At 37.8% G+C, this 22,836-nt stretch overlaps 1 protein-coding gene across 2 annotated transcripts in view; it reads left to right on the plus strand.

Moving 5' to 3' along the window:
• The window catches only part of ANAPC10 (anaphase promoting complex subunit 10), a 51,995-nt gene that overhangs the window by 13,782 nt on the left and 15,377 nt on the right, over positions 1-22,836 (plus strand). The window contains exon 4 of one of the 2 annotated variants that reach the window (XM_081091821.1): positions 7,233-7,353. The exons of the other annotated variant lie outside the window; for it this stretch is intronic. Within the exon in view, the coding sequence (XP_080947947.1) occupies positions 7,233-7,353 (121 nt within the window). The remainder of the gene's footprint in view (positions 1-7,232; positions 7,354-22,836) is intronic. 2 annotated transcript variants of the gene reach the window in all.

A 22,836-nucleotide genomic window follows, 5' to 3' on the forward strand; every position in this document is an offset into this window, starting at 1 on the left:
TATCACTTTCAAGCATATAGTTCAGTGGCAATAAGTACATTCTTATTGTTTTACACCTGTTACCATGTCTAGAATTTTTCATTATCCCAGACTGAAACAATAACTCCCTATACTTTTCTTCACCCAACCTCTGATCACCACTGTTACACTCTTCTGTCTGTTTATTCTGTTTGATTTGTTAATTGGTTAATTTATTTTTTAATCCTCACCCAAGAATATTTTTCCCCCAATTATTTTTTAGAGATAGTGGAAGAGAGGGAAGAGGGGAAGAGAGGGAGAAACATCAACATGAGAGAGACACATCGCATGTGCTCTGACCGGGGCCAGATCAAACCTGCAACTGAGCCATGTGCCCTTGACCGGGAATTGAACCCGTGACCCTTTGGTCTGTAGGCTGATGCTCTAACCACTGAGCAGCCAGTCAGGGCTCTGTCTGTTTATTTTTTATATCTATCAATTTTGGCCATTTGACATCTTCTTTGGAGAAATGTCTATTCAAGTTCTTTACCCATTTTTGAGTTGCTTTTTTGTTTTCTTACTGTTGAGTTTTGGAATTCTTTATTCTGGATATTAATTTCTTATCAAATATGATTTTTAAATGTGTTATCCCATTCTGTGGGTTGCCTTTTTACAAGAGTTTTTTATTTTTATAAACTCCAATTTATTATTTACGCTCCTTGTGGCTTTGGTATTATATCTCATTGACTGGTTATAATTGTTCTATTTTATTATTAGTTGTTGTTAATCCCTTACTGTGCCTTATTTATAAATTAAACTTTATCATAGGTATGAGACTCCAATTACATATTAATCTGCTTTATACTGTCTCATAGACCACTGATATTGTATTCATTTTAATGAGGGATGAGAGCTTTTAGTTTTTTATACTTCTCTTTGGAGAGTTTCTATAGCTATATGATTGTATTCACTGTCTCTGCAATGATTAAGCTGCTATTAATCCCATTCAATAAATTTCTTATTTCAGATTTCTTTTTCATATCCAGACATTCCATTTGGTTTTTTAAATATCTTTCATCTCTTCCCATTTTCATGTTTTCTTTTAATTTTTTTAACAGATTTATGGCAGACTGGATTTTTCAGAGTGCTCACAACATTATTACCTATTGCACATGCTCACCTACAACTTTGCTACTCTCTAATCAAGAGATGGCATCATTGTGTCTCCCCCTGAAACTGGTTGGGTCTTGGCAGATTTCTTGCCTAAGAGTATGGATGTATGATACTGTTATTTCTGAGGTTGGGTCATAAAAAGCAATACAAATTCTTCCTTGTTCTCTCTCTTATGTTATTCTCTCCCATGGTGTCCATTTACCATGCTGTGAGAAAACCCACATCAAATGAAGAAGCCTATAAAGAAATGAGCCAAAGCCTATGGCCTCAGCTGAGAACCAGCATCAACTTGCCAGCCATATTAATGAGCCATCTTGGAAGCAGGTTCTTCAGATCTCAAGTCAGGTTGCCATACCTGACGCTCTATGGAGCCTTCCCTTCTGAGCCCTGCCCAAATTCAGATTCATAGAGAAAGTAATGACTATTTTTTAAAGGCACTAAGCTTTGAGGTGGTTTATTATACACCTATAGGTAGATATTTGTATTTTTAAGTCCTTATTTTTTAATTCTATTATCTTTTATTTTTTTTATATTGGCCTTTATTGACTGATTTTTCCTTATTATGGTTCACATTTTTCTGGTTCTTTGTGGTAATTTTTTATTGGATGTTGTTGAGTGCTGTTTTTTTTTGTTTTGTTATTTGTTTCTTTGTTTTTAAAGAGGATTGGACTTTGTTCTGGCAGGCAGTTAAGTTAGTTAAAAATCAATTTGACCTTTTTGAGGCTTGATTTTTAAGCCTCTTTATAGTGAATCTAGAGCACCCTTTACTCTAAGGTGGGGGTAGCAAACTTTTTGTAATAAAATAGGTAGTGTTATCAGTGGGGTGCCCTCTGTTTCCCCACCTGTTGCTGGTAGAAGTGGAGTTTTTGGGGTGACGCCTGAACAAGAATTTCCTGAGGCCCCCATGGGAGGGTAAGGTATCGTGGAAAGCTTTATTGATGATGTAAACTTAAGGGAGCTCCCCTCCAAGGCTCCATCTCCCTCCGTTTCTCATGAAAAAATTCTTTAGCAGGGCAAGAGTTAAGGCCATTGCCCAGAGTCTTCGCTCCATATTAAAGCACAGACCAGTCCAGGAACCGGCTGACTTAGCTTGCGTTCCCAGCTGCAGTCCATTGTGTGTGAGATCCCCATGGCCATGGGCTGTGAGGCTGCTTAGACCACATGGCAGGTTAGTACATGGATGGGGGCGGGCCAGGGAGCAAGATAGTGCAAGGGAGCAGGAGCATAAGAGAGAGAAAGTTTATTTGTCTGGGGATTATAACTGGGAGCTCATCCAATTAACTCTTCAGGATTTCACGTGCTTGCAATGGCTCTGCCTCTGTAGCCAGCTATCTTTTTCCCAGGTTAGACTGACAGACAAGCACTTTCCCTATGTCACACCAACTTCACAGTGCATGTGCCCATCTCCCCCTTTGTTGGAGCCCTTCCACCATGATTTGCAGAGAATGGACTGGTGACCATGGGGAGTGTGAAGCTGCCCAGAGGACCATGCTTATAATGTCTGACTTCCCCTTTGCTCTCCTTCCATTATCAGTATTAACTAGCTGCTTATGACAGTAACAATAGTGTTTTAGGCCTTGCAAGCCATATTTTAGGCTCCTCCAGCTGCTCAACTTGGCCATTGTAGTGCAAAAGCAGCTGTGGACAGTATATAATGGAGTAGGTATTGCTTTGTTTCAATATAAGTTTATTTTTTTATTTATTTAATATATTTTATTGATTTTTTACAGAGAGGAAGGGAGATGGATAGAGAGTTCAAAACATCAATGAGAGAAACATCCATCAGCTGCCTCCTGCACACTCCCTACTGGGGATGTGCCTGCAACCAGGGTTCATGCCCTTGACCAGAATCTTCCCTGGGACCCTTCAGTCTGTAGACCAACGCTCTATCCACTGAGCCAAACCAGTTAGGGCAATATAAGTTTATTTATAAAAATAAATGGCAGGCCCCATTTGGCCTGTGTGTAGTTTGCTGATGATCCCTACTCTAGGGCATCAGTTCTCCAAATTTTTGGTTTTAGCACCACTCTATTTTGGTTTTTGGTTTTAAACTTTGAACCTCAAGAGTTTGTAGTTACTCTTAATATAGTATAGTCATATAGAGTACAAAATCTGGCTCTTTGTAAAATTCCTAGATGTGTAAATGAAGACTAGTAGCTTAACTTGATCTGAGCTTCAGTTTCCTTATCTGTAATGTGGGCATAACAGGAATGAGAACTTCTAGTAACAGAGCTATTTTTTCTTCTTTAATATGTTTTTATTGATTTCAGAGAGAGAGGGAGAAAGGGGAGAGGGAGAAAGAGATAGAAACATTAATCAATTGCCTCCTGCACACCCCTTACTGGGGATTGAGCCTGCAACCTGGACATGTGCCCTGACTGGGAATTGAACCGTGACCTCCTGGTTCATGGGAATGATGCTCACCCTGCTGAGCTACACTGGCCAGGCTAGTAACAGAGCTTTTATTTTTTATTCATTTATTATTAAAATATGCATATTTTAGAGAGGAAGCGAAAGGGAAAGAGAGATAGAAACAGTGATTAGAAAGAATCCTTGATTGGCTCTCTCCTGCATGTCCTACACTGGTGATCAAGCCCACAACCCAGGCATGTGCCCTGATTGAGAATCAAACCATGATCTCCCAGTTCATAGGTCAACACTCAACCACTGAGCCACATCAGCCAGGCAGTAACAGAGCTTTTTTTCTTTTCTTTATTGATTAAGGTATTATTTATGTGCCCTTATCCCCCCATTGCCCCCACTCATGCCCTCATCCCTGTGGTGTCTGTGTCCATTGGTTAGGCTTATATGCATGCATACAAGTCCTTTGATTGATCTCTGCCCTTTACCCCCGCCTTCCCCTACCTTCCCTCTGAGGTTTGATGGTTTGGTCGATGCTTCTCTGTCTCTGGATCTGTTTTTGTTCATCAGTTTATGTTGTTCATTATATTCCACAAATGAATGAGATCATGTGATATTTATTTTTCTCTGACTGGCTTATTTCACTTAGCAAAATACTCTCCAGTTCCATCCATGCTGTTGCAAATGGTAAGAATTCCTTCTTTTTTACAGCAGTGTAGTATTCCATTGTGTAGATGTACCACAGTTTTTTAATCCACTCATCTGTTGATGGGCACTTAGGCTGTTTCCAAATCTTAGCTATGGTGAATTGTGCTGCTATGAACATAGGGGTGCATATATCCTTTCTAATTGGTGTTTCTAGTTTCTTGGGATGTATTCCTAGAAGTGGGATACAGAGCTTTTAATAACAGTGTTTTAAACAAGGTGGAAATTTATTTCTTCTACCTCTTCATATTAGAGGATCCTGGCAGTCCAGGAGTGGTATGGCAGCCCACAGTATCTTGTAGACCCAGATTCCTTCTCTTTCCATTCCACTGTTCTTAGCTCATGGATTCTATCCTCCAAGTTGCATCACGTCTATATCCCAGGCAGTAGGAAGGAGTAGGTGGGAAAGGTAAAGGGGGTATGTCTTCCTCTTAAACTTTCTTTATTTCACTCAGTCATTCCGTTTAAATCTTACTGGTCATAACTTAGTCTCATGGTCATACCTAGTTTTAAGGGAACCTGGGGAATAAAGCCTTTTAGCTGGATGTTATGAAGAAAAAAAGGTAAAGGGGCCGTTAGGTTGGAAACTAGGAGTGTTTGTCACTAATCTCTTCTGTTGAAATTTCATAGGTTCCAAATCAATTGAGAAATTATTCAAGAGTAATAGCAGGTGGAGACTAAAACATCATTCTTATAAAACTGACAAAGCTGATGTTAGAAAGGGGCTTATATCTGCAGTCAAGTGTTTTCCTAATATTGAACCCTAGAATTACACAGACTTACCCATCCAGTTAAGAAAGTAATAGACCAGGTAGAGCCTGTCCCTATTAAATGTTTGCTTCCTGCCAGCAGCTCTTTCTCAGCGGAAAGAGAATTGAGAGAGGGAATGGAGAGAGGCTGTGAGTGTTACTTATGTCATCAGAAATGAGTAAGTGTTACCCTCTGCCTTCTCCTTTCCTATAATACCTTATCCTAAGAGTTTAGCAGGGTGCCTGGAGTAATGAAAGCATTCAGTTTATGGTGATTATTATTATAGGGATGATTTAAGCAGTTTGAGTAGCTGATAGTATTTCTCGGAACCTATGCATTTAACCTTCCCACATGCACTGCTATTTTAAATTCACCATGAGATAAATCCTATCCTATATAATAAGAGGCTAATATGCAAATCGACCGAATGGTGGAACAACCAGTTGCTATGATGTGCACTGACTACCAGGGGGCAGACGCTCAATGCAGGAGCTGCCCCTGGTGGTCAGTGCGCTCTCACAGAGGAAGCGCCGCTCAGCCAGAAGCTGGGCTCATGGCTGGCAAGTGCAGAGGCGGTGGTGGGAGCCTCTCCTGCCTCTGCAGCAGTGCTAAGTGTGTCAGTCTGACATCACCCGAGGTTTCCCGGACTGTGAGAGGGCGTGGGCTGGGCTGAGGGACCCTCCCAAGTGCATGAATGTCGTGCACCGGGCCTCTAGTTTATAAACAATTTAAAAAGGCTTTACAGGTACCTTTTAGAGAAATAATTTTAAACTTTTGATGAGGTCACAATTTGCAAAGTTAATGAATCAATGTATATAGCATAAATTACATATATGATTTCTGGAGATACGTGGGCCTTAGGATAACATCCTATGGTGTAGATAAAATTTAAAGAAGTGTAAATACCTGCATATTACTATAAACTGTCATCAATGACTGTTGAATAAGGTAAGTACAATTTGTGAGTAGGAAGGTGATAGTTTAAGATCAAGTGAGGCAGACACACATTTGAACTCCTACCATGCTCACCTACTAGCTTTTCAACGTTAACATATTAGTAACCTGAGTATTATTGTGTCTTTTTAAATCAGTGAAATGAAGGTGATAATAGCTCCCATATCACAAAGTTGAGGAGAACATAAGTTAATACACTTAAACCATTACTTCTGGGCCGGATAGGGTATTCACTTGCTATTTGCTGCTGTTGCTGTTGTTTTTACAGTGATTAATGTTATTGTTATTCTTTGCCTTTCTAACATCACCCTGATTATCTTATAGGTTCCAGTGCCTAAGTTGTCCTGGATTTTATAACTTGGAGATAAAATTATTCTTCCTTTATATCTATTTTCATTTTTTTAAAGTAGTCCTTACGAATAATCTTCATGATTTTGATCTCTCTAAGAAAGACCTTTCACTGCCTGCTTATGGCTCGTCAGGGAGAAAGTCTTTTGTGTGCCCTTCAGAATTTCCCCTTCTTCCTTTGCTTCCTCTCATGTCTCCTCCCTAGCTCTGCAGAAACAGAAAGATGTCAGTTTGATACCTCTGGCCTCTTTTTAAAACCTGGTAATGGTATTTATCCTGTCAGCAGTTCCTGGGTATTTAGCGTTTTACATCTTCATCTGTCTTTATTATTTGCGGGAAAGTCCTTAACTTTCCCCATTCCTTTCTGATGAATAGCTTGGTCTACAGAAGTTTGGTCCCCTCTCTAAGAGTTACAGATCCCCTGCTGTTTTTATAGGTTGACTTTTGACACAGACTACTTCTGTTCAAGGAGCTCATTGTTGTTAAGTTAGTGCCAGTTTATACCAGAACTTAACTTTTAAAGCACATTTAAATGGACTTCTTAGTGTGGTTTTTTGTGTGTGTTGATGTTTAAAATTGTCTAATTTTTTTTCTAAGGACCCAAATAACACATGCTTATTGTTAAAAATTAAAAAAAAACATAAATAAAGAAGAATATAAATATCTCCCATAGTTCAATGCCACCAAAATAGTCACTTTCAAATCGTTTTTGTATGATTCTGTTTTGACTTAACTGTTCCTTCTTTGCTCACATCTTGTTCTTGACTTTGCTCTAGATAAGCAATGTCTGTATATAAGTAAAATGTGTGTCTATAATTTTTACATGTTCTTCATTTTCATAATTGTTAAAAGTAAAGAACATCGAAACTTTTGATTTAGATACTCGTTTTAGCAAACAATGATTTTTAAAATAAGAAGATAAGATGTTTTGGATATAATCTTTCCATATGATAAAGGTCATGTTTTTATTTTATTGATTTTAGAAGAAAAACAACAGTGAAGACATTATGTATTTATGCGGATTACAAATCTGATGAAAGCTATACTCCAAGCAAGATCTCAGTCAGAGTAGGAAATAATTTCCATAACCTTCAAGAAATTCGGGTATGTTTTCAAATTTTAAAATATGTACGTATCAGTCAGGCTCTTTAGAAGATAGTCATGTTTGATATTTAGTTAGAGGGATTAAAATGTTAATACAGGGGTGGGCAAAAGTAGAGAAACAGTCATTTGTATGGAAAATAATACAATAATAAATAATAACATAAGAATATTGTGTTTCACTTATTCACAATTGTAAACCTACTTTTGCCCACTACTGTATTTAAAATAAAATTGTTGCTATTTAAGAATTTTTTTTCATATTTTATAATATTTAAAATTTTTTTTTGAATTCTAGTGGTCACTTTTATTTTTTCTCAGTACTTTATTATGGAAATTTTCAGACATAAAGAAAAGGGGAAGACTTTTACAGTGAATTCTAATATGCTCGCGTCCTAGATTCTATAATTGCTAATGTTTTGCTATATTTGCTTTATAATAATCTGTCAGTCCATCTAATTCTTATATATATATCAAAATGTCAAAGTAAGTTTCAGGTATCTATAAATATCACAAATACTTAAGCATGATATATAACTGGAGTAATTACTATTTGCTTAGGTTCATTTTTTTTAAGGTAAAATTTATATAAATTTTGCTCAAATCTTAAGTATAATGTTTGGTAAGTTTTAGCAAATGCATATATCTGTGTAATACTAACTTCTATTAAGATATAGAACAATTCCATTACCCCAGAAAATTCCCTCATGTCCTTTCTGAATCTCCATTTCCATTTTACCCTCAGAAGTAACTGTTCTGATTTTGTTTATGTTTATATATATTCATTCATTCATTCATTCTATAGATCATTTTGTCTGTTCTTGATTGAATGTCATATAAGTTGAATCAGACAGGGTGTAACTTTTGTGTTTCATTCAGCCTTAAGTTTTTCAGGATTCATCCATGTTGTTGCACGTATCATTACTTCATTCTTTTTTATTCCTGAGTTGTATTGTAGTTCATTGTTTGAATATATTGTAGTTTATTTTTCCTCTGTATGACTTTTTGAAGCTATCAGGACAGTGCTTTTGTGACCTTAATTTTTTTAGTTTTAAAATATTTACATTTGAGATATTTTCAATGATTTTGAATTGTATACTTGTGAAGTTCGGGACCTTAGCATTGTTTCTTGTGAGAAAAATAATTGAACTCAAATAATCATTAAAAGCTTTAAATTCATTGGTTCTGGGGGATCTGGGAAGCACCTGTGATTTTTGAAAGACTTCCAGTTAACTTGGCCCCTAGACTCTTATTTGACTTGTTTATATTAAGACCCTGTCTCTCACTTTGTATTAATCACATGAATGGGTCATCATATTGAGAAATCGTTTGGGATCAGAATTGCTTTGTTTTGGTTTAAAGCGAAAGATTTGTCATATAATTGCTCAGGCAGGTTGAAATATGTGAAGCACTGGAAATACTAGTAAAGTTTTGCTTCGATATGTGTGGTGTATATTTGAAATGTTCGCTAGATGTCACTGTTGTCCTTTAAGTACTAGTCTCATATCCAGGATAAGTTCAAGACCTGAAATAGTTCTTAGTTGTAAGTACTAGGTTTTCCTAAAGAATATATATATTTACCAAAAGTTCCTTGATACATTTTGGAAATGTACATCTTCATATATGATTTCTATATTTATGTGTTAAATATATGTTTTGTATTCTGTTGTAAACTGGAGAAACTTTGACATTTGGGCCATTGTGGAATACTTTTAATCTGGTTTTTGCTTCTGTTATATCAATTAAGTGCTAAAACATTAGCCATATAGAATAAAGGCTCTTTTAGGTAGTATCTTAATTTTATTCTAAGTGTGTTTATATTTCTGTATAGTGACCACATAGCCCCATGAGACCAGTAATACTAAATATTACCAGGTGATAATGTAAGTTGTTTTCCTGAAAAACTTAATGAACATACTGCTTTTCTGCCACAGTTCTCACTAAGGAACCATAATTCTTATATTTTGCTTTAAAATATTAGTGCTGCCTTTGCAGTTCATGATATAAAGGGTACTTCATCTTTTAATTATACATCTTTATATGTGATTTATTCTGTTTACCTTTTCCCCTTTATAAGTTGAAGAAATAAGAATCTCATAGCATTTTGTTTTTTAAGGGAATATAAGCAGATCGTGATTTTATTTCTTACATTACTCTCTATAAGATCTAAATTGTTATTTTTAAAAATCTTTACTTCTTCTACTCAGATAGTAAGTGATTAAAATAATGTGAAATTTGAGGTTTTAGAGCCATCATTTTATTAATTATAGGACTGATTTAACTGAATGGAAAATCCAACTAAACCTTTATATTTTTCCATGGATGTTTGCCCACTCGAGGGTGTAGTGTGTATTAGAGTGTTTTAATAGGGTTTCCTTTTTTACTAGAAATTATGGGTTTGTTTACTTGAAACACTCTAAAAACCTATTTTCTGTAATTTTATTATTGATTTGAGTAGCAAATAAAAATTTTTAGTTCAGAGTGAAAACAGCTATTGGCTATCCTGTTTATCCAAAAATTACTCTTTCTCTATCATGTCTTCCTTCATTTCAGTTCTGAAGCGTGACTTTATATCTAGATCTTTGTTACCTTTGTTGAAAAATCTCCACGAAGAGATGAGGCCCTTCCTTTACTATTCTAGAATGCATATGTTAACTTCTAGACATGAGGAGAGACTTAAAATGGAAGTTAAGTTTATATTCTCTGCTTAATGGCTACAAGATACTACAGCTGGCTTTGGCCAAATAGAACATTTTTGTCACCAAAGTTAAATTTAATTATGCTGTTCATTCTACTTTCTTTTTTCTCTCTCAAATTGTAAACCAACAACCTAAGAGCATTTTATAAGATGTTTATAATATATTGCTTTTACACAAGAGACTATTTCTAAATGGAAGTGAGATTTAACACTAATTTAACTTGAGTCTTAATGTCATTATCTTTTTAGAATACTTTCTAAATCAGAAAATATTTAGAATACTTTCTAAAAATTTAGAATACTTTCTAAAAATATTTCAATTGTGTTACTTTTAAGCAGTAAGTTATGTTCATGTGTTCAAAATGTTACTTAAGAGAAGTTTTCAAATAAAGATGTACATGCTTTTTAAACCTTTACATTTTAGCATTATGTTTTGGTTTAATGTTTTCGTTCTTTTCGTTTGCTCTCAGAAGAGAAAATATATGTGAAGGAAATTATTTTTTTATTTAGATTGAGGAATCAAATCATACTATATTGTACATTTGACCATTTTAACATTTTAGAGGACATCCCCAGCTAAAGTCCAATAAAATTTAAAGTCCTTATCAATTTGCTGATAGTTACAGTCATCCCCAACCCCCAATCCACAGATGCTCAAGTCCCTTATATAGAAGCCTCGTGCATGAAATTCGTGCATGGGTAGAGTCCCTAGGCCTGGCCAGCAATCAGGGCCGATCTGTGGGGCAACCAACGGGGTGATTGGGGGGCCCCCGCTGACACCCACCTTGGCTAGCCTGGTGCTGCCCACTCGCCAGTCCCACCCCCCACTGCTACCGCTGGTCGCCCCTCTCTGAGGGGCGATCAGGGGAGGGGGGCCCACTGGCACCCACCTTGGCTGGCCTGTGGGCTGGGTGAAGCTCCTGTGTTGAGTGTCTGCCCCCTGGTGGTCAGTGCTTGTCATAGCGACCGGTCATTCCACTGGTCATTCCACCGGTCAGTCGATTTGCATATTAGGCTTTTATTATATAGGATGGTACAGTATTTGCATATAACCTATGTACATCCTCCTATATACTTTATTTTTATATATTTTTAAATTTTTATTGTTGATAGTTTTAAAGAAGTCACCCAATTACCCCAACCCCCTCTATCGTCCTCCCAGCCCCTGCCCCACCCCAGGCTTTCACTACACTGTTGTCTGTATCCATTGGTTATGCATATAATCCTCCTGTATACTTTATATCATCTCTAGAATACATATAATATTTAATACAATGTAAATGCTATGTAAATAGCTGTCACTGTGTTGCTTAGGAATAATGACAAGGCAGAAATGCTGTACATGTTCAGTATAAAAGCAACCGTCCTAGGCCTCACTACATAGTACATGTTAGCAACACGGTAACATCCCCCCCCCCCCAAGTGTTTCAATCATGGTTGGTTGAATCTGCAGATGTAGAACTCCCAGATACAGAGAACTGACTATATTTTTATTTTTAAAAACTATTGTAGAAACATTTGTAATTAAATATAAATCTAAAGTGGTTTATTAGACATATAGTCACAGCTCTCAAAATTATTTCTATACAGTTCTGTGAAAAACAACTTGTTAAATAAAGTTAAGCAGATATTTTCAGCATATGTGAAAGTTGTCCTTTGGTTCATTGTTTGCATTTTGCTTCTAAAATTTGTCATCAAAGTTTATCCTTTTGTCACAAAAGGATAAAATATTGATGGAGGGCAAGATTGAACACTTAACTGAATTTTAAACCTTGATTTCATCTTCAGATAATAAAGCTGTTACCAAGTGATTTTTAAAAAAGAAGTGGCTTGGGCAAGTCTTCAGTGTTAAGAGAGATATAATGATATTTTTCCTTTCTTTCATGTAGACAAGCCTTTTGGCTCTCTACCTGTGTATTAAATCAGTGGCCTGGCTATGGGAGTCCATATATGGTATTTTGACAGAAGTGGTTAATAAGTCAGCTCTTCTATTAAAATAACATTTACTATTATAATTTGAATTCCATTAATGTGTGTGGTAGAATAAGAAGATGTAGACAAAGGCTCTGACTCTGTTAATTGATTTTAAAATTTATATTCTTATGAGGGGCCTATTTTAAACAACTTGATATAAAGTGGGATGATTTAGACAGTATCTACAAACATATATTGGTTTGAGCGTTTAATTTATTGAATCTTTGGAAAAAATGCTTTTTATTGAATTTAGCTAAAAGAAAATAATTATAAAAATTAGTTTTTATAGCCCTGGCCAGGTGGCTCAGTTGGTTGGAGCGTTGTCCTGTACACCAAAAAAGATTATGGGCTTGATTTCCGGTCAGGACACATACCTAAGTTGTGGGTTTGATCCCTAGTCAGGTCGTGTATGGGAAACAACTGATTGATGTTTCTCTCTCATAATCGATCTTTCTCTCTCTCCCCCACTCCCTTTCTCTCTAAAACTAAATAATAAAATAACAACACATCCTTGGGTGAGGATTTTAAAAAATTAGTTTTCATAACTAACTTTAGAATATCTTTGAAATGAATAGAGAATGTTTTGGTGTGATACACATAATTTTTAGGCCACAAATGTTATTCTCTCTTATCCCTCTCTTAAAAGTAACATATGCAATTAAAAATTATTCATAATTATATACAATACTTATTTCCAAAATAGAATTGAGATAACTAAGCATGTGGGCTATATTTTCTTTTAAAACTGAATTATTTTGCAAAATAGAATATCATATATTTTTATGAGAGAAATATTCCTATATATCTTATGGTTCTTTTAGACCACAAACTTAGGCTACCGATTTTTAAAGAGATGTTGTCTGGCATTTCCATACAAGACAGATTTTGTGTTTTATTTGGTAAATATTTATTTCCATACAAGACAGATTCGGGTTTTATTTGGTAAATATTTATTTAGGGCCTGCTAAGTGCCTGATACTGTGTTAGGACCGGGGATACAGCAAAGTCATTGTTTCTGCCCTTAAGGCAGGCAAATAAATATCAACAATTACAGTAGTAAATATAGGGGGCTATGGGAACACATGGAATATTAGAGAAAAAGTTTTAAAAGTTTTTCTAAAAGAGTTGATGGTTCATCTGAATCTTAAGGATAAATGTAAAGCCTGCTCAGGTGGATAATAAAGTGGAGGCGTTCTAAAAGGGGGCACAGAGCACATGCAGGTGTGGAAGCCTGAGCATGTGGCATGATAGAACTGTGAGTAATTAAATATGCCTGGAAGGTGGATGGGTGGGAGGGAGTGGCAAAAAAGATGAGAGAAATATTTATTCATTCAGCACATTTATTGTGATGGTAATATGGCCTCTGGATATAGGAGCTTTCATTCCTGGAGGGAATAAATATATAATTGTTACAGTGAAAATATATATAGGCAAAAGTCAGATTGTGCTTATTGTCAGACTTCTAGGGAGTTTAGACTTTAAATGAGGAAGCCATTGGTAAAATTTAATCTTGGGAATGCTGGGGCTGGAGCAATGTGAAGACCAGGTAGGTAATATCCAGGTGAGAATTATGAGGATTTTACTAAGTCCGTCAGTTGAACTAAGTTAGGTTCAAGAGAAAACGATGTATATGAAGGAGAATCAAAAGATTTGTGACTGTTTGTACTTGGGGTATAATTGAAGTATGGGTTGGGGGTTCAAGTAGGTAGAAGGGGACATCTAGAATTCTTCAGAGGCTTGGCAACTGTTTGAATGTTGCCACTAATCAGAAATGGAATAGAAAGTTAAGGAACATTGTGGTGGGGACGGAGAGAAAGGTTAAGCTAATGAGGTTAGTTTTGTCACGGATTTTTGGTATCTTTTTAGAGGGAGGGCTTTTCAGTGGATAGTCAGGTATATGGTTCTGAATCTGAGGAAAGAAGTCTATGTTAGAGGTGTAGATTTGGGAATCAGAGTGTAATTAGAAGCGTAGTTGTGAGTTTTGATTCATTCAGGGAGTGTGTATAACAGAAAAGAGTGCCAGTTGGAACTGTGAAAATGCTAATATTCAAGGATTGGTTAGAAAAACATTATCCAATGAAAAAAGCTGAATGGGAGGTGGGGATAGGTAGAAGAGGGTAAAGGGGGAATAAATGGTTCCCGAAGGAGACTTGACTTGGGGTGGTGAACACACAGTACAATATGCAGATGTATTATGGAATTGTACACTTGAAACCTATGTAATTTTATTAACCAATATCACCAAATAAATTCAATGAAAATTAAAAAAGTAAATAAATAAAACAAAATGCATCCCCCCAAAAAGGAAAGAAAAAAGCTGAGAAGAACTGCCAGAGATAAGAAAATCAAGAAAAGGTGATGTCACAGAAGCTGTGTGGTCAGGAGAATCGAGTTAGGGACTGAAACTTTTTCTTCATAAGCCTCTGTTACATATGTTTTAATAGGCACTTTATTTAATGCAGTGCTGAATTAAGGTAGTTCTTGCAAGTAGCTTAATCACTCTTTGGAGTAAAAGTTTCTAAATTTATAGATTTGAGACTAATGAAATTATTTGTTTTAATAGCAGGAATTCCAACTTTTCCTACCATAGTATTTGTGCCAAGTAAGAAGATTCTGAAGGGGATTCTTGTTTCATAATGCCCTGCATTGGGAGGTTTTGTACTGCTGATGCGTACTTAAGTAAACTTTGAAGTTGATGAGGTTTCTTTTCAAGAGCATCGTGCTGTAAGGTCACTTTTTAGCACTCTTTCACAGCACTTAGGGAAGAACTGCACTGTTCCTGGTAGACAGTGTGAGAGTAGTAACAGCCAAGGGCAAAGAAAACAAAAACGGGGGTGTGGGAGCAAAGGGGGATAAAGACACGTATGTAATACCTTAATCAATAAAGGAAGAACAACATCAACAAAAAAGAAAACAAAAACAAAATGAAAAAACTTGTTATTTAACCATATGGTGGGTTATAAGGCAATAGAAATATGTACTTACAAAAGGGAAAACGAGGTGGTTTTAGAGATACAGATTATATAAAAAAAAAAAGTCTGCTGAGCAAGTATGGCCAGTGAGCAGGGCAGGGGTGGGCACTTGGCTGAGAACCTAACACAGTGCTGGAAACAGTAGCTACTTAAAGATATACCAACAGTCAACCAGTAGGCTGCCACTGACCCATGCTTGTTTAGTTTGCTTCAAAAAGATGCCAGACAGCCCAGTTTCTCCCCATATGAGTCTGAGTCCCCAGTGTCTCGCCTGGAACTGGAGTTTAGAGCAATCAGGAGCTTGTATCTCTCTCCTGATTGAAAAAGGCAACAGCGTACCTAGTTGCCAGCCCATTTCTGCGTGTGCCTCTGTACCTCAGCACTTCCGCACCTCCTACCAGTTTCAATGTGCTTTTCTCTTTCCTTCTGGTTGTAGAATTTACACTCAGTCAGCCTCCCCGTGGTTCTGGATGATATCTGTTTTGTCTTTTAGTTGTAGTTTTGATGCCGTTGTGCGGGGTAGCAAGTACAAGTGTGTACCTCTGCCGCCATCTTGGTTCCTCCGCTCGGTATTTGTCTTTTTGTGACTGGCTTATTTCATTTAGCACAATTTCCTCAAGGTTCATTTAGGTTGAAGCATGTGACAGAATTTCTTTCCTTTTTAAGGCTAAATAATATTCCATTGTATGTACAAGTATAATATACCACATCATGTTTATCCATTCATATGTTGGTAGACACTTGGGTTGTTTCCATCTCTTGATCACTGTGAATAATGATGCCATGAACACGGGTGTGCGGAATTGCTTTGAAACCCTGCTTTCAGTTCTTTTGGATGTATATCCGGGAGTGAGATTGCAGGATCATACGGCAGTTCTATTTTTAATATTTTGCCTTTCTCAGAAATATGACTTACAAGAAGTAGGCAAATTATCAGCAAGACTTGATGCAGATAGATAGTGACATGGAACTGAAGTTTTGTTTTTTTTTAAAGTTTTATTTAAACATTTAAATAAGTGTGAGGAAAGGATGGGAAAGAGAGAGAGAAACATCAATGATGAGGGAGAGTCATTGATCAGCTGCTTCCTGCATGCCCCCTACTAGGGATGGAGCCCACAACCCAGGCATGTGCCCTGACCAGGAATTGAAATTGCAGCCTCCTGGTTCATAGGTCGATGCTCAACCACTGAGCAACACCAGCCGGGCCAAACTGAAGTTTTAAAGTTAGAAGGATATGAAGTACAAGATATGGGAAGAGGTAGGATGGTGTGGAATGAATAGAGGGATGTAAGGACAAAGACATAACCAGGAGAGGGAATAATAGAGTTGAACAGGTTGCCCCCATATTCTTCATTTACTGACCTCTCTGATACCCAGTTTTCTTTTTTCCTGGGTTCCTGTGGGTATATAAACTCTTCCTATAGAAACTGTTGAGTGAATCTTTATTCTTGGCAGCTAAAATGGCCCTGATTAGAACAGTAGTGGCAGCAGAAAGAGCTGCAGCAAGTCTTGCTGAAAACCACCTGCTGAAAAATTGTATCATAATTTTAAAGAATATCTTATTAGAAGTGAGTCCACTCAGGACCTTCTTTTTTTTTTTTCTCTTAGCCTCTTATTTTATACTAGAGGCCCAGTGCACAAAAATTTGTGCACTTGGGAGGGATTGGGGGGGGGGTCCCTCAGCCCAGCCTGTGCCCTATCGCAGTCTGGGACCCCTCAGGAATGACTACCTGCTGGCTTAGGCCCGCGCCCCGGGGGATTGGGCCTAAGATGGCAATCAGATATCTCTCTGGCAGCCCGGCAGCCCTCGGGCGATGTCCACTTGCCAGCGGGGAGCAGGCCTAAACTGCAATCGGACATCCTTAGCGCTGCTGAGGAGGCAGGAGAGACTCCCACCACCACCACTGTACTGACAGCCATCAGCCTGGCTTGTGGCTGAGCAGAGCTCCTCCCATGTGAGAGTGCCCTGACCACCAGAGGGCAGCTCCTGCATTGAGCATCTGCCCTCTGGTGGTCAGTGTATGTCATAGTGACCAGTCATTCCCAGTCCTTCTGCTGTTAGGGTCAGTTTGCATATTACCCTTTTACTATATAGGATAGAGGCCTGGCGCACGGGTGGGGGCCGGCTGGTTTGCCCTGAAGGGTGTCCCGGATCAGGGTGGGGGTCCTGCTTGGGTGCCTGGCTAGCCTGGGTGAGGGGCTGATGGCTGTTTGCAGCTGGTCACACCCCCTTCAGGGCGGGGGTCCCCACTGGGGTGCCTGGCCAGTCTGGGTGAGGGGCTGAGGGCCGTTTTCAGGCTGGTGGGTGACTGAAGCTCCCAGCCTCTCCTTTATTTATTTATTTATTTTTTATTCTGGGGTTTATTTACCTTCTATGGCTGTCACTGGAACTGAGAGCCAGCTTTAGCTCTGAGGCTCGGCTCCAGCTCTGACACCTCGGCTGCTGAAAGCACGTATCTGGGTTTGTTTGGCTTCTATAATTGAAACACTGTGCAGCTCCAGCGCTGAGGCCCAGCTGGCTGAAAGCAGGTTTCTGGGGTTTGTTTAGCTTCTATAATTGCAATATTGTTTCTTAGAGTGCAGCTCAGAGGCTGGCAGTGGCAGGCAGGGAACCGTGGCTTCCTCCATCACTGGAGCAAGCAAGCTCCTGTTCGCTTCAGCTGCCTGGCTGCCGGCCGCCATCTTTTTGGCAGTTAATTTGCATATCCTGCTGATTAGCCAATGGGAAGCATGTTGGAGGTATGGCTAATTACCATCTTTGTCTATTATTAGATAGGGTGTGGTAAATGAAGAATTAGTCATATCCAAAGATGAGAGGCAAATAGTTGATTTTCTTTTTTGATGGGACCAAAGTTTTGGAAGAGAAGAATGAGCATGTCAATTTTGATTTAGAGCCAATGGACCATCATATAATTGTATTTGAGTTATTGTGTTCACTGTTACTTGTATTTGTTATTGCCGCTACTATTTATCAAGCACTTTCTTCATGCATATCACTGTGCTAAGCAAGCACTACTCACTCTTTCATTTTGTCTCTCCAAAGCTGAAGTGGTGGTCAGATGTAATTACTATCCCTTTATTCAAATAAAGCTAATACTTAGATTAACTGAACCATTTGCTATATGGCTACTCAATGTGAGAATGTTAGAGCTGAAAAAAACTTCAGAATTAATGGTGATACCATGAGTTCATGCCTTCTCCAAGGGACAGCTACTATTCATTTTGAGCCTTGGTTGCACATGGGAATGTAAGTCCATTGTTGCCAATTATACTTTTTAAAGTGAAATCAGAAATCTAGATTTGAATGTTAAATTGCCCCATTTTTAAAACATGCTGGGCTATTATGGTATGTCCACAGGCGAAATGTGGCCAAGGGCCACTAGTTAGCAACTTCTAATCAAGTACAAGCTGATTATTTTACAAATGAGTCAGAGAGGCTAAGTGAGCTGTCCATTGTCACATAGGAAGTCAGTGGGAATCAACATGTAATTCATATTTCATCATTTCCCCCCTTAAAATCACACTATATTGCAAGCTACCAAAACATTTCTTTCCATTATTAAGAAAAATTGGAGTGTGTAGCTGGGGAAATGAGCCGGTGAACAACAGGGGATAGGGTGACTATAGATTTTTGAAATGTATTTAAAAATTGTTTACTTTTTAAATGTATTCTACTGAAAATTGATTGATACTTGTTATGCTAATGCTTTTGGCATAAAAATTTGGTACATCCAGACAATGGTCATTATTCTCTGCTAAAACGATGAACTGTCAAGCTATGGAAAGACACGGGAGAACCTTAAATGCATATTACTAAGTGAAAGAAGCCAATGTGAAAAGGCTATATACTGTATAATTCCAACTATGACATTCTGGAAATGGCAGAACTATGAAGACAGTTTAGATCAGGAGTGGCCAGGGGTTAGGGGTGGTTGGCAGGGATGAATAAGCAGAGCACAGAGGACTTTTAGGCCATTGGAAATACTCTGTATGATACTGTAATGGTACATGACATTATATACTTGTCCAAAACCAAAAAATGTACAACGCCAAGAGTGAACCCTAATGTAAACCCTGGACTTTGGGTGATATCATGTAGGTTCATCAGTTGTAACAAATGCACCACTCTGGCGAGGGGGTGGGGGAGGATGTTGATAATGAGGGAGGCACTGCTTGTGTGGGGCAGATAGTATATGGGAAATCTCTGTACCTTCCTCTTAATTTTGCTGGGAATCTAAAACAGCTAAAATGTAAAGCCTTAAAAAAATAAAAAGAAAATAGAGGTCTTCCGTACTTTTCAAAACTACGTGTTACGTTACGTTACTTTCACGAAAGACCTACCTCAATACCTATTTTCACTAACCAAGAGAGGATTTTTACTATTAGGAAAAACGGTGAAAAGCAAAAGTAGGGTTCAGGATTTGTTTTGCAGAGAATGTTATAAAGAGGCAGCACGTACCCTGGAAACTACAGGGAGCATTTCTGCATCAAGCCCTATGGCTATGAACTGTGTCTATGAGCATTTGTGCTGCATCTCGATTTATTTTGTGCATCTGTTAGCAAGATGTGTTCTAAGGTATCAGCCTGAAGAAGCTCATAGGGTGTTGTGCTTAGAGAAGATAATGACCAAAGGGGTTATAATTTACCTTGGGAGAATCCAGGAGACTCATAACTTGCCTCTTATCATGGCCCAAAGGTGATCTATGTTAAGGCACTTTAGGGAATAAGAACAAACTGAGAAATGAAAAGAAATCTCTGCCTGCCTTCACTCTTCTACTTTAATATATAAGGTAGCTGCTTTACATTTAAGGTAATAAGAGGATAAAAAGTCAAAATTATTCTCAGCTGGTTTGTAAAATCTAGTTGTTAAATGTTAGCTTTATCCATTTTAAAATCTTCTTTCTCTGAGAAAATTAGTGAAAGGCATTAAGAGGTGTTTCTGGCTTTGAAACACTTACTTTGTATGAAGAGTTGCTTTGTGTTGAGAGAGGATTATCTAAGGCAAATATGGAATTCAAATTTGAAAGTTTCTGTTTACTAAGTTCAGGATTATCAGTGGCATGGAATTATCATGACTCATTGAACTCCGTTTAACCTGAAGTTGTCATTTGAAACTTGCTGCTATTCCCCTAGAGTCATATTGTACTCGCCATTGTACGCTGAGTTCTCTAACCTTGGCTTATGGGGCAAAAACCCAGTCTGTTTCATAATCTGCAATCTGAGTTTTAAATATTATATTCAATGTGGGACAGAAGGATGAGACCTACGCCAGAGGAAGGAACATGTTTCTAGATTATCTTTGCCACATGCTGCTTTAATTGTGGGTTTTGGAGTCTGTCAGATCAGAGTTGGAATCTTGATATTATCAATTCTTTATTTTGCTATACAGGGCAAATTTCTCTGTTCTTTCTGAACCTCTGTTTATTTACTTAAAAAACGAGAATTGCAATATTGGGTGGTTGTGAAGATTAAATGAGATAAGGTATGTAAAAACATCTGTAATATGCCAAATACACAGCAGGTTTTTCAGTCAATGTAAGTTTATGACCTTCCATACTTATTTTTTTCCTTTAGTTTTGTGGCTGCTTGCTTTATCCTTACTCATACATGACTGTAAGAAGTCAGACTATGCTATATAAATGTGTCTTATCTTTATTAAGGCATGTTCTAGTAACAGATAGTAGATAGTCATCTTGGATTCAATTCCATACTGCTGGATCTAAGCATGAGTGGTTTTTAAAAAATTGATGTTGATATTTGGCATTTCAATATCAATTGTCCAAAGTTGGACAGAGCATACATCTTATGTGGGTTTTCTAGTTATTTGTTTTTTATTTTAATGAAACTTTCATCGGCATTGGATTAAATATATGGGTTTAATACTTTGAAACTACAGTATCAGTGGCATTATTATTTTGTGACTTCTGGAAGAGCAATTTTAATCTTTCTGATATGACCCCATTAATAGCATAAAATCTGTTGATCATATCTTGACCTACTGTGTCAAAATATTAGACCTCTCTTTATTGGCTAAGGTAATAGTTTACTAACTTGGACACTTCTTTGATTTTGAATTTTTTTGTGCTTATGGTATTTATTTTGATTGGATTTATTTGCAATATAAGCAAAGCTGATTTAATATTGATGACTCTGAATTCTACTACTGAGCCCTAATACTTTCTCTACAGGATATATTCTTTTAAACAAATACAATATTAATAGTAATAACTTTGTATACCGACTTCTGCGCATGGGCTGCGAAGTTTCAATCGCACTGTACATGCGTGCCCACACGTGGTATTTTGTGGAAGAGCCACACTCAAGGGGCCGAAGAGCCGCATGTGGCTCACGAGCTGCAGTTTGCCGACCACTGCCCTAGCCAATCTGAAGACTCTCATAGCAGGAAGTTGAGAGTAGCAGTTGAGTTTTGGAAATGCCCTTGTTAATAGGCATTTGATTTTAGGGCACTTTGGACTAACAATTGAACAAATTGTTTCTGTTCGAAGTTTGTAAAGCAAAAAAAGAGGTAATCACAATACAGTTTTTGGTAGAATATATATTAAATTGGTTCACTAGATCAAATAGTTTTAAAATATTACTATATGAAGTTATTCAACTTGTTTTTAAAATCCTTCTTTGTGCCCAGCCAGTGTGGCTCACTGGTTGAGCGCTGACCTATGAACCAGGAGGTCACAGTTCAATTCCTGGTCAGGGCACATGCCCGGTAGAGGATCAAGCCTGCAGGGAGCAGCCAATCAATGATTCTCTCTCATCATTGATCTCTCTCTCACTCTGCCTCTCCTTTCCTCTCTGAAATCAATAAAAATATATATATTTTTAAAAATCGTTCTGTGCAAAAAATTTATGTGTCTTGATACCTATAGTATTAAGATGGCTTTCATTTCTTTGTGGCCTGGCATAATAGATAATACTTTTAGCTTAGAAACTGAGAGTACAGTCGGAGAAAGATAAATATCACATGATTTCACTCATTTGTGGAATATAATGAACAACATAAACTGATGAACAAAAAAATAGATCCAGAGACAGAGAAACATCAAACAGACCATCAAACCACAGAGGGAAGGCAGGGGAGGGTGGGAGAGGGCGGTAAGAGATTAACCAAAGGACTAGTAAGCATGCATATAAGCATACCAATGGACACAGACAGTAGGGGGGTTGAGGGCATGAGCTGGGGGGTGGGAGCAACTGGGCTGGCTGAGGGAAGGGGCCAATCAGAGGTCGGGCTGGCCAGGGGCAGGGGCCGTGGGCGGTTGGTCAAACTCCCAGTTGAACTCCTGGTCGAACTCCTGGTAAAGGGGACAATTCGCATATTAGTCTTTTATTATATAGGATAGAATAGTTTTGAAACTTGGCAGTACTCTATGATCCAGTTATTATAAGATGATACTTGGAGATGATTGGGAATTATCTCATATTTTTTAGGCCAAGTGATGTTGAAAAACGACAACTTAGCAAAGTAGACAGATTTGGTTTCAAACCTCAATTTTGCCACTTGTTAGCTGTGTGAAACTTAGGAACACATCTAGCCTCTTTGAAACTTAAAGTTCCTCATACATAGAATAGGGATAACAATGCTCATTCATTGGATTCCTGAGACAAGTAGGATAAAATTTGCACTTATTCATATTGCCTGATGCATAGTAAACACTCAATAAGTGCAAATTATCTTTTGTGTTGTTTTTTTTTCTTTTCTTTTAATTAAATCTTTATTGTTCAGATTATTACATTTGTTCCTCTTTTTTCCCCCCATAACTCCCCTCCTCCCAGTTCCCGCCCCACCATCCGCCCTCACTCCCCACCCACTGTCCTCATCCATAG

Source organism: Myotis nattereri (assembly GCF_964212035.1).
Source record: "Myotis nattereri genome assembly, chromosome: 5".
Classification (NCBI taxonomy): domain Eukaryota; kingdom Metazoa; phylum Chordata; class Mammalia; order Chiroptera; family Vespertilionidae; genus Myotis; species Myotis nattereri.